Below are 13,196 nucleotides of genomic sequence, written 5' to 3'. Positions count from 1 at the left end.
TTCATTTGTAAGTTTAATTGAAGTATTTATATTGTATCATTGTGGATTGCTTATTATGTTAAGTAACATGACTTGGAAAGGGCATGTAAAGATAGATGCATAGCTAGGCTAGGCTACAACACTTGCATGCCTGTAGGTGGAAGTCTCAGATTGGTCAATTGCTAGAGGTCATACCAATTTAATTTGAGCTGTGTTCTGAAGGCTTACACACGCAAATAAAAATGTAGTACTCCTAGCATGAAGATACTATCTTCTAATGTCTTAATATGTGATTAATAACAAATTACTGCTTGGGTGTTGGAGTCAGAGCTCTTCTCTTCAGTGGACATGCAGCGGTCTTGAAGCTGGTGGTTGATGTTCTTGGCAGCTCTGATGGCCGTCTTCATGGCTGTTTCAATCCAGGCGTGAGTGAAGCCGGTGTGTTCCCCAGCGAAGTGAACCCTGCCCTCGGCCTGGAAGAGCTCAGAGGCGATTTCAGTATGCTGGTAGGGAGTGAACATGGCGTAGGCTCCCAGGCTGTAGGGGTCAGAGCTCCACTTCTTCACCACCACCCCCGTGCACAGGTCCCAGACCTGCTCCCCGTGGATGAGCTCCAGGTCCTTCAGGGCCACCTCCTTCAGCTCCTCATCTCCCAGGCCCTGGAAGATTAGGGAGTCGTCAGACCAGGTGTAGGAGGCCAGCAGCACGCCGATGTCTGGGTTCTGGGGGAAGTCGTGGCTGGGGTAGTAGATGAAGCGAGAGGGGCGGTCTGTGATGCTCTTCCCCCCCTTGATGCAGTCATCCTCCCAGAACCTTCGGCTGAAGGTGAGGATGATCTTGGTGGAGCTGTCGTAGTGAACGCTGCTCAGTGCATGCCTCTTTCCTGGGGTCAGCGGGGGGACAAATTCTATGAAGTGAGCTGCCTTGGCTGTGGTCGTGACCAGGACTGCGTCAGCAGCAAGCTTGATCTGAGGTGAGTCTTTACCCTTCAGGTAAAATACATCAACACCAGCGTCTGAGTGGGTGATTTGTTTGACCGGAGAGTTCAGCTGGGCGGGTTTAGCCAGGACGTTATGCAAGGCTTGAGGGAGACGATCTGAGCCATCCACCACCTCAAAATACCTGGAAGGACAAAGATCTATATCAATATATATATATATATGTTTATATATATATAAAAATATATGGGTGAATGTAAATAGTTAAGAGGTTAATGAGTGATTGCAGAGGGTTTGGTGGAGAATGTGTAAGTGCAGACTGTTTATTGTGAGTTATTGAGCAGAGACTGACTCAGTTTGGTCGCTGATATCTGCTAGTTCGTAGAGCATCTCGGTCAAGGCAAGGTACATCCAGCTGTTCTCATTCAGCAGGTCTCCTATCATCCTCACCTCCTCAGAACTTAGATTAGCCACTTGAACGAAATAGCCCTGAATAAACGTGCACAAACACATTGACACACACACACACACACACACACACACACACACACACACACACACACACACACACACACACACACACACACACACACACACACACACACACACACACACACACACACACTTTCGTTTTCAATGATCTATATTTGAATTTTTGACACAAATGTGATATTTTTACTTTACAATTCCTTAAACGGATGGATTTATCTATGGGAGACAAAAACAACACCCAATCTGAATGAAGTGGAACTAATGCTGTGAATGATAGAGATAGAGCGAAAAAATGATAAAACCACCAGCTTAGTTTACTTTGTCCTCTCATAGTAGCTCGATGTGTCCTTTGTATAGTAGTACACTGTGTCCTCTGTAGTACTGAAAAAGTAACCTATGACAATTCCAGCTCTGGACCGGCATTAATGCGCTAGTCCAGCGTTAGCAGTGCGAAGAGCAAACAGCATGGAGAGAGTGAGAGATCACCAAAACTAAAAACTGTTCAAGCAAAAAGAAAAAATAATAAAGTCCGAGCAAATAATTGCATCATCACTCAAGCTGTATGTGTACTTCAGTAGAATATGACAATGGCCCGGGCTGCAAAACACATGACAGTGGACAAGTCAAACAATCCCAAACAATCAACAGTAAAGCTTTTGCTCTTTGGTCGATCGTCCACGTGTATCATGTATGGTTGGAGTTGAAATGCTTTTCAAACGATTTGGTTTTCTGAACCAATTTGGCCCTGGTGCTGATTGTCAAATTCCGAATTAACAAAATAAGATTAGAATATCTAATAAATCTAGAAGGCCTTGATTGTTCCTCTCTGTGTTTATATATATTTACCTTGAGCGAATACTGGTCATATCTCTTAAGGGCAGCACATCCTTCATGTTTCACTGCATACATTACCTAAACACACACACACACACACACACACACACACACACACACACACACACACACACACACACACACACACACACACACACACACACACACACACACACACACACACACACACACACACACACACAAACACAAACACTCACACACACAAACACACACACACACACAAAAACAAACAGAATGTAACATTTTGTTACCACATCATTCTGCTCCAACGCTATTTGTATGGTTTTGGCAGCCGTTTTAAAGAGAGGGCGGTCCTTGGCTACGAACCGCTTCCAAAGCCCGATCCATCAGCTGGTCAGCCGACAGGGCCTTCCCCCTATGGGGGAAGTTGTATTTGAGGAGGGCAGGGTTTTTGTCTGCTGCCCCGGTCTTCACACGCTGCCCATTGACCAGGTAGAAGGTGTTGGGGTCATACATCACAAACTGACCCAACTTCACACCCAGCATCTCGGCGTAGGACAGCACAATCCTAGAGAGAGAGAGAGAGAGAGAGAGAGAGAGAGAGAGAGAGAGAGAGAGAGAGAGAGAGAGAGAGAGAGAGTGAGAGAGAGAAACACAATGAGACAGTGAGACAGAGAGAGTGAGAGAGATAAAAACGCACAGAGCAAGTCAGGCTGGGGTAGGACCGGCTAACTTACTGGTGGAAGTTTGGGATCCTCATGGCTCCCAGATCAGCATACCAGCCCTCTGTCGGGTGTCTGTAGGTCTCCACCCTCCCCCCCACCCTCCCACTAGCCTCAAGCACCGTCACCTACACACACACACACACACACACACACACACACACACACACACACACACACACACACACACACACACACACACACACACACACACACACACACACACACATCCAAACACACACACACACACACACACACACACACACACACACACACACACACACACACACACACACACACACACACACACACACACACACACACACACACACACACACACAGTTTAAATGGGGCTGGACTGGCCATCTGTAAGTTAAACAACGACCAGTAGTTTCAGAACAGCCTTCGGCCGCCAGCCCGGCCCAATCACATCAATATGCAGTGAATTCAATTTATTTAATTAATTAATCTTCTCTCCTCACCACAGCTCGCGTCATTGATAACAGCCCACACATCACAGTGACCATGCTGTGCTCTTGCCTTAACTATCGTATTTATTTATTCTTGTTCTTGGGCTGTGAGAGCGGTTACCTGGTGTCCCGCGTCCTGCAGCAGTTTGGCAGCGGTCAGGCCGGCCATGCCGGCGCCCACGACCACCACGTGCCGAGGGGTCTGTGCAGGGGGGAGGCCATGGATACTGATGTCCAGAAGCTCCTGGTAGTCCTCGTCCCCCAGGCAGTCACTGAGCTGCTCCTTGAAACTGCGGAGGTCCTCCGTAGCCCCCCGTGGCCAGGACACACAGGCCAGCAACAACACAACTACTGCACATTCAAACGCTTTGAGATGTGAGCGTAACATGCACATATCACTCCGGAAGGTTGTTTAGTTAATCTGGCAAGCTATTGCTACTGGGAGCGACCAAAGACAAATACAGTATTATCCTGGGGGACGCAGGGAGCTAGGGATTTCAACGCATAAACCTTGAATAAATGACCGAAAGCACAAATTATTGCCATTGAAAATCGTAGCACACTTATTTTTCGTTTCTGCGTCATCTTATCAATAAAATTGACTATGTCGATATTTCTTTTATAGTCCGAAATAAAGACTTTGTAGTTGAAAATTGTGGTGAAGACGAAGATACTTTTTTTCTCTTCACTAATGTTTAGAGGCCTGCCCGGGAAGGCTGCGTTACCCAAGAGTTCTGCAAGTTTTACAATGATGACGCGTTGAAATAGCAGATCAGTCTACACAAGTAGAAAACATCAATGGATATATTTGTCTTTTCTCGAGTTCCAAGAGATGCTTTCTGAGTGTACTCACCTGGTTTCCAGAGGGCCATGGATTCTGTCGTCTCGCAGATGGATGCTGAGGAGATAAGAGCTGGAAGAGTGGAACCTCAACTTTGGGCGCTAACAAAGCCAATATTTTGTATGTCTATCTTTATCTTTATTTATATATCGATCTTTATGCATCTATCAAAATGCTTGATTAGATTTGTCACCAGCCATGGTGAGCAAGATCGATCAGTAACAGAGTAGGTCAAGGGTTCCTACCTCTAATGTTAAAGCCCTCCCTCCGACTGTTTGCCGACAGAGCAAAGCATGTAAATAGCAGACCCTGTCGTGAGACGTCGATCATATGATTGACAGGGAAAGCTCAATTCGGAATAGTAATGGTGTGCCAATCAATCATAACATTCTGGCATTGTATCACATGTTGCAATACAAAATCCAGAATCAGACCAGAGTTTTCATGGTCAGGGAATGTCTTGGGCAAAAATGGACAAGGTAATGCAGAAGGTTCCCAGTACAAAAACATTTCACTGCTGGGTTTACTGGTTAGACTGGTAGCTGCCCCCGGGTGCTGACAAAAAACAGCAAGAAAGAGGGATAGGATCTAATTGCAGACTACTACTCAGGAAACGTAACAAAAAAGGGCTTTTAATAAAGAACTCCACACATCTGTTCCATGACCAGGCTGAAGAACACTACAAGTTGGGCACCAAAAGGATAAAGGGACAAAAAACAGGAACTGACAAGGAAATAAAGGAGGTGAACTTGTATACTTGTATACATGGGGGGAGAGTGATCAAGGAATGAGTTGCAGGTGGGAAGATAGACACCCGCAACTCGGAGGGGAATGAGGTTTTGTTATGTACGTTTGCATTAGACATGAGACACTAAGACACTGTAAAGCTCTCAGTGATGATCTAGTCTAACCATTTCACAGTTTGTGCCCTCAAGTATGTTTCCCTGCTTAGATACTGGATTACCCCCCCCCCCCCCGGGGGCTCATTACATGGCTTCAACCTTTGTATTTTTGTCCCGCTGAGCGTCATAAATATTTGGCCTGTTAAGCCCTTTCAGACTGTAATAGTGATCAAGGGCTATCCAAATAAAATGGAATTGAATTGAATTGGCCTCTGATGCGCTAAACATTTTTTTACAGTACAATCATTTCACAACACAGGTGATTGCAGGCCAGAGATGTGAAGTGAGCGAAAACAATCGAAGGATATCTATTGGACATGGGGGAGAACGAATTTAAACATACACTGTAAAAAAAACCAACGTAAAAAAACGGTAATATTCTGGCAGCTGGGGTGCCAGAAAAATACTGTGAAATAACAGATAATTTCTTTCTCGTAAAAATACGGTTAATTTCCATAATTTAAATAGTTTAAAGTTGTAATTTTAACAAGATTTTGCCTTATTTTCATGTTGTTTTTAATGTTTAATTAGAAACATTCACATTTTAAAACAGTTTAAAGTTGTAATTTTAACAAGATTTTGCCTTATTTTCATGTTGTTTTTAATGTTTAATTAGAAACATTCACATTTTAAAACAGTTTAAAGTTGTAATTTTAACAAGATTTTGCCTTATTTTCATGTTGTTTTTAATGTTTAATTAGAAACATTCACATTTTACAACGATGAAATTACCTAGAAATATGGTAAATAAATGTTGTATTACGAATAATACTGATTAAATGGACAGAAATTTGCTGTTCTTAGCTGGTTTTTAATGGAAAAAGGTTGTAAAATAATTTATATTTGATGTAATATAACAGTATATGGACAGAAAATAATGTGATTCATCTTTCAAAACATGTAAAAAAAAAGTTGAAAAAGTATGAGACTAAATGTTTAGTCTCATACTTACTGCTCAAGTAAGTATGAGACTAAATAAGGCACAAATAACCAACTTTCTATTGTATTTCTTTCAAATACTACATTTAACACTGAAATCCCAAAGCTTGAAATCCCAATACAACATTTAACACTAAAATCCCATTACTTTGGTCGATTAAAATGAAATAAAATAAAATAGCACAGCCAGTGTTAGGCATGTAAAACTTAGAGCTGACTCTGGAGAATGCTTGTCCTGCCTACAAATTGCATGTCCATAGGTCCTTGGTTTACAGAGGCTGAGCACTAACAAAGGATTTATAGCACATAAGTACGGACAGGTAGTGCATCATGAGATATTCACTGATTTTGACAACAAGAATTCCCCTTAATCGCTGACTCCACCTTCAAATAGCAATAGTTTGGACATTTTTGGAAAACACTAGACATTTTTAACACTGAAATCCCAAAACATGTTAGGTTGCATTATGTTTTTTTTTACTTTGCATAAAATTCTAATAAAATAATAAAATAAAAAAGTACTGCCAGTGTTTTGAATGAATCACCGCACAACAAACAATGAGTAGACCTAGACAAACATCATTAATACTACGAAAAATGTAATTCTTCCAAGAATCTAAGTACTGCCAAAAGAATGAAGGAAAAACTAAAGCTGCATGAGTGCATGTCAAAAGACAAGTGCATTCACAGAGCAAACATAGTCCATGGCAACTGCTCATTCAGCAGCTCTATTACTTTAAGAGAAAACAGCAAATCCGAGTCACATTTTGGGAACGCATGAGCTCCAGAGAAAACATTCATTTGATAATACAGTAGACATGCTGCATGTAAATACTGCAAGAACAAGAACAAAGAACCGCAAAGTTGCATGTGTACAGTCCAGAATCAAGTCAATGAGCAGGGTTAGGACAACAGCTCACTCAGTCTGTTTTTGAGAACTTGGGCTTTCTTTGAGAGCGTGGTGCCGTCCAGCTCCATCACAACTTTTTGGCGCACTTCAAACATGTTCTTTAGCTCAGGAGGGTAGTTGAGGTTCAATAAATACATTAGGCCAAACAATATGGCAGCAGCTAATGCAGTGTTGTCCAGTCCTTGCATTATCTGCAGGCCTTCCAGGACAATCCCCACGTCCTCTGGACCACTGGTTGCATCATTTTTCACGACAAATATTCCCACCGTGGTGTCCTCAATCGATTCTTTGATGGCGGCTTCGTCTTCTGCCTGAACAGTGAAATCACAAATAAATCGGAGTCAGAAAAAACAAAAATCATATTTACAATGGAATTATAATGAAAGTGCTATTTAAAAGATTTTTTCATTTTAAATAATTTAAGGTAGTCTGTGAGCCTCTCCTTTTCTCTTTGTTAAACTTAAATGCAGACTGTACATGTTTCAAATTAAAATGTCTATATAGTGTTGTGCCGATAAAACACGAGAGGGTTCATTTTATAGTCAAGTTTTAACTTGGATAAATCACTCAACTGTGTGTCATGTAATGGAAGCAAAAATTAAACTAACCAGACCTTAAGGTCGAGCAACCAATATAAATGTTACTAAACACAACGGAAGTGTGTTGCGTAATTTGCATCAGTACAGTAGCCTAGATCTATTTCATTAAAGGGGACCAATTATGCTTTTTTGACTTTTATGACCTATGAACGTTGTTATAATGATTGATAGTCATGTTTAACCATACTCAAGTGTCAAAAAATGACGTACATGCATTTCGACGTATTCCCTGCTGACAGTCTGGGGTGGCTGTGCAGAGCGCTAAACACTCGGGACAACGTTTGCGATTCACTTGTTCACATTTCCGGGAAATCATCTACGTAGAGGCACTCCTGCCACGCCCCCATATGCCTGGTCAAATCTGCCCGCGCACACGCCTCAAGGAAGGTAACCAATCACAACGGAGTTGGGTTGGCAGGAGGGGGGCGGAGAAGTATGGTTAAACATGACTATCAATCATAACAACGTTTATAGGTCATAAAAGTCGAAAAAGCATAATAGGTCCCCTTTAACTACGCATTTTGGTGTTCAAAAAAATATCAAAATCGGTAAAATAACTTCACTCACCACGAACTCCCTGACAAGATTTGCTGGGTCTTCGTTGAGGTACACACACAGCCACTTGAGAACACATTCCCGCCCTGCATCAACGTAATCTTCCTAGGTCATGTACAGGCATGCAAACTGGCTCGGGGTGAAAAAGGTGAGAATGATGCGTGAGCTGAGAAAAACACAGACCCACTATAGGGTTCCAGGTTTATACTCCGGGAAGTTTTCTTTTACATTTTTTAATGTGTTAGGGTTAGTCACAAGCTAAAAAAATTACAGGACTGCGCACAATTACGAACAAAGCATTAATTTATTATGTGCAAGGGCAGCCCCAATAGGTACATAATTTATCACAAAATTAAGAAAGAATATTGAGAAGAATAAAAAGAGGTGGGAGGACAGGGCAATAGGAGTATGCCATTATTTATTTTTCTTCTTGGCCTGGACCAGTGTCTCAAGGGCCCGCTTTCGAGCGACTTCTCTCGGCTATATCGACTAGTATGTATCAACACAACTGGTGACCCGCTGAAAAATTGTCTTTTGGCGCGTTTCCACCGGAGGGTGCGTTCGGTTCGGTTCGCAAAGTTGCGGCACGGTTCGCGTTTCCACCGCCAAAAGTGGGCGTGACATGGGGATAAAAACAAACCGCGAGGTATTATTCTGGACAATGGACGTGTCGCGTAAAACGTTAGCTTGGGCGAACAAGGAGGTGGAGCATGGACCTATTAAATTAGACAATACTTTATTAAAGCATGCAATTGTGATGTAGAACAAAATAAAAACAAAACCAAGGTGCTTGCATGATATTGAAGCCTACAGCGATCGTTACTTAACTTGTGTGGTGGTGCCTTATCATTTGTTTACCCTCGCACTCATTGGCTGAATCGATGAGAACGTTTTAGATAATATAAGGTCGCGGGGAGACGAAGCTCTGTTCGTTTGTATATTTTATTTACGTGACCATATTTTTGCTATGTTTGTTTTGGGAATCAGTTCTCGTCGTTCACCTTCGGGATGTTTACGTGGCTGCCGCGGCGATCGACATCCGGCCTACCATGAGGGTACTGTCGGCGGTGGAAACGCTCGGTGGAAACGAGGCATTTAAAGGCTCCGCTGGGCTCACGCTTGGCCGTTTCAGATGGTAGGCGACTTTCCGCTCGCGCTGTCGGATGTCCGCGCGGCTTCACGAGCGAGCGCATGCGTTCGACGAGCACGGAAGCGACAGTTCCACGGGAGTGCGCCCACTTGTCGTGCCGCCTGACAGAATGCTGCGCCTTCTCTCTGTCCGCTCGCTATTAGCAGGCGCTACAAGGACTCCATGGCTGGCCATCAGACCCCCCCCCCCCCCCCCCCCAAAATGTTTTCTCAACGGATCTCCACGAATCACACAAGTGGTCAATTTTGTCTTCAAAACGGCGAATTTCGCCGAAAGGTGACTTGTTTGCATGCCTGCATGTAGATTAGAAGAGAAAGACATTTGTTTGGAATCCTTTTTCCTCTATCAAATTTCTCTGTAAATTCAGTATTTTATTTCCCAAAAATTCATTCTTACTTGAGTCATGGGGGCCAAAGTTCTCTCAAGACGCTTGCCTATCTGTCCTCCTCGTTTTTCGAACAGCTTTAGAAGTTTGTCAGATCTTACATCCAGCTGTGTCAGAAATCTGGATTGCAGGGGCATGGTGGTAATGCGCTTAAATTCTGCATTTATCTGAAAATAAAAATAAGACAATCATTTGATTACTTCATTTTCTAATGATCTTATACTTAAAATATATAAATTGGTCTGTATTGGTCTTCCAAACCTAGGGGTGCAACAGAAACTTCCTCTTCCACAAACTCCTCATCCTGGCAATCAGCTGAAGAATCATGTAATGATGGTGATGCTAATGTAGTCGTTAACACAATACCAGGAATAAAATCAGTTAGGTTATGAGGTGTGTGTCGGCTTCTCTTATGAGACATAAACGTTCCATAAATATTGGTTTGAAAAGTACAGCCAACAAACATGTCAGAGACAATTTCATTTCTCCTCAGATGTATGTTGATATTAATAAAGTATTCCCTTTCATTAGATAGACATTTGCATCTACATAAGTGACAGCTGAAAGTAACCAACTCTTTTGGAGTCCGACTAACTTGTGTTGAATGAACTCTACTTTGGTGTACAATTAAGGCATTCCAAGTCTTAAATGTACATGGATAGTGGATGGTGCGCCCAAAATGTGGATGCTTGAGCTTATAATGATTAAGAAGTAAAGACCTACTAGCTACTGCAACGGAACACCCCTTACACTGCCATATCACTGGAAAGAGAGAAAGAGGGAAAAATGTTAGGCCAGCCAACCAAATACATCCATATAGCTTTCCTAAAAGAATAGGTCAACATGCTTCACAGTTACTCTTTATTGTAGTTTATGCAATTCATTGTTCATGGTGCTTTTAAACTGTTGAATGGGGACCTAATAAATCACACAGGAAAGTATATTACTGCAGGCTAATGTTATCACACAGTACCAAAATATTAAGATTAATTGTCATAAATTGACAGCAACATTTTAATACTATTAAGTTTAAATAAGTCAAGTGAATCAAATAAAGCATTTAAATACTCACAATTTCTAGAGCCTTAGGAACAATGCTTGAAGCAGAAGCCCGTCTCAACCCAACTGTCTCAACACCAATTACCTATACCTACAGAAAAAACTAAAACAAATATTTTGTGATTCAAACAGTTTCTACAGAACAAGTTTACCCTTAAATAAACATTTCCATACAACAGTTAAATAAAAATCTCCCTCATTTCTCATTTTAATATGGCTCTATTAAGGTAATTAGACATCAAGACCTTAAAAAATAATACATTCTTAACACAACAAAATGAAATGAAAACATTACATTGTAGCGTCCCTCTGTAAAAATGCCACGAGACGGAACTGGGGTTTTCTGGCGATTTATTTCCCAATTAATACACAGGCTACTGTGGGCTGTAGCCAACGCAAAAGCAACTACATCGAATAAACTGTTGGGTCAGTGAGAACGGCGACGGTCTGTCTATAGCCGAGGGCTCCGTAGGCGTCACGAAAACTCGGCAATAGGAGCTAGCGTTTAGCATTAGGCCAATATTAGCATCGCACTTTAGCCTAGCTCTCTCCCCAGAACAACGATAACGTTTCCTGGTTCTCAGCCAATCACGACCCTACAGCCTATGACATATCCACCAACTCTCTGGAATCCCAACAACTCAACCCCGTGAAATGGAAATAAACAAACTATTTTAACAGAGGAAAACACATAACACAACATTACATAATACCCAGTCCGTTACAATGACTGGGGAAGGCTAGGTATAGCTGGTAAAGACCAAACCGCTTAAACTATGAATGCCTTTGCTACCCAGCGATGCTAATATTAGCCTAATGCTAAACGCTAGCTGCCATTGCCGCGTGTACGTGACGCCTACAGAGCCCTCGGCTACAGACAGGACCATCAAAATTCTCACTGGCCCAATTAATATACTCACACGTTTTTACGTTTTACCGGGCATAGCAGCATAACAAATAAAGACATTACCAACGACTTTCCCCACCGTGGTATAGTGAATATATCCCAAAAAATGCGCCAACATTTTGAGTTGCTTAAGCATGCAGTTAGTAACTCCCCCTCCCCCCAGCGAATTACACCAATTAACTGCATAGTTCTAAGGAAAGTCAACTACGCTTTCACACGATAGAAAAACATGCTTTATTCCCTAAATTCGTGAATGAGTCATGAGCTAAATTAAAGTTGTTTAGGCCTAGCTAGCTAACGCCAGCGAATAGTAACCACAGCGAACTTTAACACATTAGTATAAACTATCAAAAAATACCTTGACATAAACATGTTGCTCAACCTTACGAGCAAATTATTAACCTTAATTAATTAAAACTAGTATTTTAGAGTGACTGACTCTAACAGTGACATATTTGGTAAGATTTAATTACCTTGAAAGATATCTCCCCAGGTCCACACGCATTCAACACAAAATGGCAACGTTCTTCTTCACCACGTGGTTGATGACGCGTTCATAGTGTTCCAGACAAAACATAACTTATTTCTTACTTCTTAAAATGACTGAAACTTATAGATGTAACATCCCTCAAAGCTGTAAGAGTTCTACATGATTTATATATGTTTTGATGAGAAACATAAATCAAACGTTTTGTATACAGTTAGTTTGATAACAGTAACATTTCTATTCAAGGCATCCATAACTTGGTCAAGTCACCATACATGGATTAAAAACTTACATTCAACCTCACTGAAATTAATCCATACTCTATCAAAGGTTTCCATAACCTGGGTCAAGTAACCATACATCCAAAACATTGGCAGAATGTAATGCTTTGAAGTGGTAGGTTAAGGAAACAGATGAAAAGCATTTAGTTTATGTGGTTATATCAATTAACACATTTTCAATTAACAAAGAAATTATAGTAACATTAATAATGAAATAGTTATTTTACTTTTAATTTCTTAGTAACTTTAAATGAGTTTTTACTTTTTTTAGAGTATTAAAGCTGAATTTGACGGTTTATTCCCTTAAATAAAAGACAAATATTTGTGAAATTACGATATATTTGTGAACGTATTTTAACAATAAATATATGGATTTCTAATAGTTTTTTTTTGTAAAAGAACAGGAATATTGTGTGTTTTCACAGTTACAGTGATTTCATGTTATTTTACATTTGACATGTAAAATAACAGTCTCTTTTGGTAAATTAAATGGTATTTTAAAAATACAGACAAAATCTGTAAAATAAACAGTAAAATTCTGTTATATTACAACTTTTTTTTACAGTGTAGAGTTAAAGTCGGAACATTACAATGGTAATGTATGTTGTGATAGATATCTTGAATCAGAACGGGCTATCATGGTCAGGCATGTCTTTCAACCAGTGTTAATGGTAAACATGGACCAGGTAAAGTAGAAGGTCCCAAGTACAACCTCATTATTCAACTGGTTTTACTGGGAGCTGCCCAGTAAATCCACAGCCTTC

General features: G+C 41.1%; 1 protein-coding gene and 1 long non-coding RNA gene across 5 annotated transcripts; both read right to left on the bottom strand.

Moving 5' to 3' along the window:
• LOC115529412 (L-amino-acid oxidase) lies at positions 1-4,515 on the bottom strand. Of its 3 annotated transcripts, none has more exons than XM_030338132.1 (7): positions 4,271-4,515; positions 3,539-3,768; positions 2,963-3,075; positions 2,592-2,793; positions 2,256-2,321; positions 1,270-1,406; positions 1-1,101 (listed from the first exon to the last, which is right to left on the bottom strand). In XM_030338132.1, the coding sequence occupies exons 1-7, from the start codon at positions 4,287-4,289 to the stop codon at positions 273-275; spliced, it is 1,596 nt and encodes a 531-aa protein (XP_030193992.1). In that variant the 5' UTR covers positions 4,290-4,515; the 3' UTR covers positions 1-272. The 3 variants fall into 3 exon arrangements, with proteins under 3 accessions (XP_030193992.1, XP_030193993.1, XP_030193991.1); XM_030338133.1 differs by having other exon boundaries at positions 3,539-3,765; XM_030338131.1 differs by lacking the exon at positions 4,271-4,515 and having other exon boundaries at positions 3,539-4,227.
• A 1,369-nt stretch (positions 4,516-5,884) lies between these two features.
• On the bottom strand, positions 5,885-12,357 carry LOC115529534 (uncharacterized). 2 transcript variants are annotated; one of them, XR_003973570.1, is made up of 7 exons: positions 12,138-12,357; positions 10,771-10,860; positions 10,418-10,460; positions 9,960-10,040; positions 9,710-9,865; positions 8,176-8,268; positions 5,885-7,320 (listed from the first exon to the last, which is right to left on the bottom strand). It is a non-coding gene; the product is annotated as an uncharacterized LOC115529534 (long non-coding RNA). The 2 variants fall into 2 exon arrangements; XR_003973569.1 differs by having other exon boundaries at positions 10,422-10,460.
• Between the last annotated feature and the right edge of the window lie 839 nt (positions 12,358-13,196).

The sequence above is a fragment of the Gadus morhua genome, chromosome 17 (assembly GCF_902167405.1).
Source record: "Gadus morhua chromosome 17, gadMor3.0, whole genome shotgun sequence".
Lineage (NCBI taxonomy): Eukaryota > Metazoa > Chordata > Actinopteri > Gadiformes > Gadidae > Gadus > Gadus morhua.
The sequence above is the reverse complement of the archived record's forward strand: the minus strand, read 5'-3'. Positions and strand labels throughout refer to the sequence as shown.

What these genes read in the sequence shown, in the direction of transcription:
- LOC115529412 (XM_030338131.1), bottom strand. Translation starts at nt 3,811, where the DNA reads ATGTGCATGTTACGCTCACATCTCAAAGCGTTTGAATGTGCAGTAGTT. An exon ending in TGCAGGACGCGGGACACCAG is followed by an intron (nt 3,076 to 3,538) that starts GTAACCGCTCTC and finishes GTGTGTGTGTAG; the next exon opens with GTGACGGTGCTTGAGGCTAG. An exon ending in GATATCAGCGACCAAACTGA is followed by an intron (nt 1,102 to 1,269) that starts GTCAGTCTCTGC and finishes TTGTCCTTCCAG; the next exon opens with GTATTTTGAGGTGGTGGATG.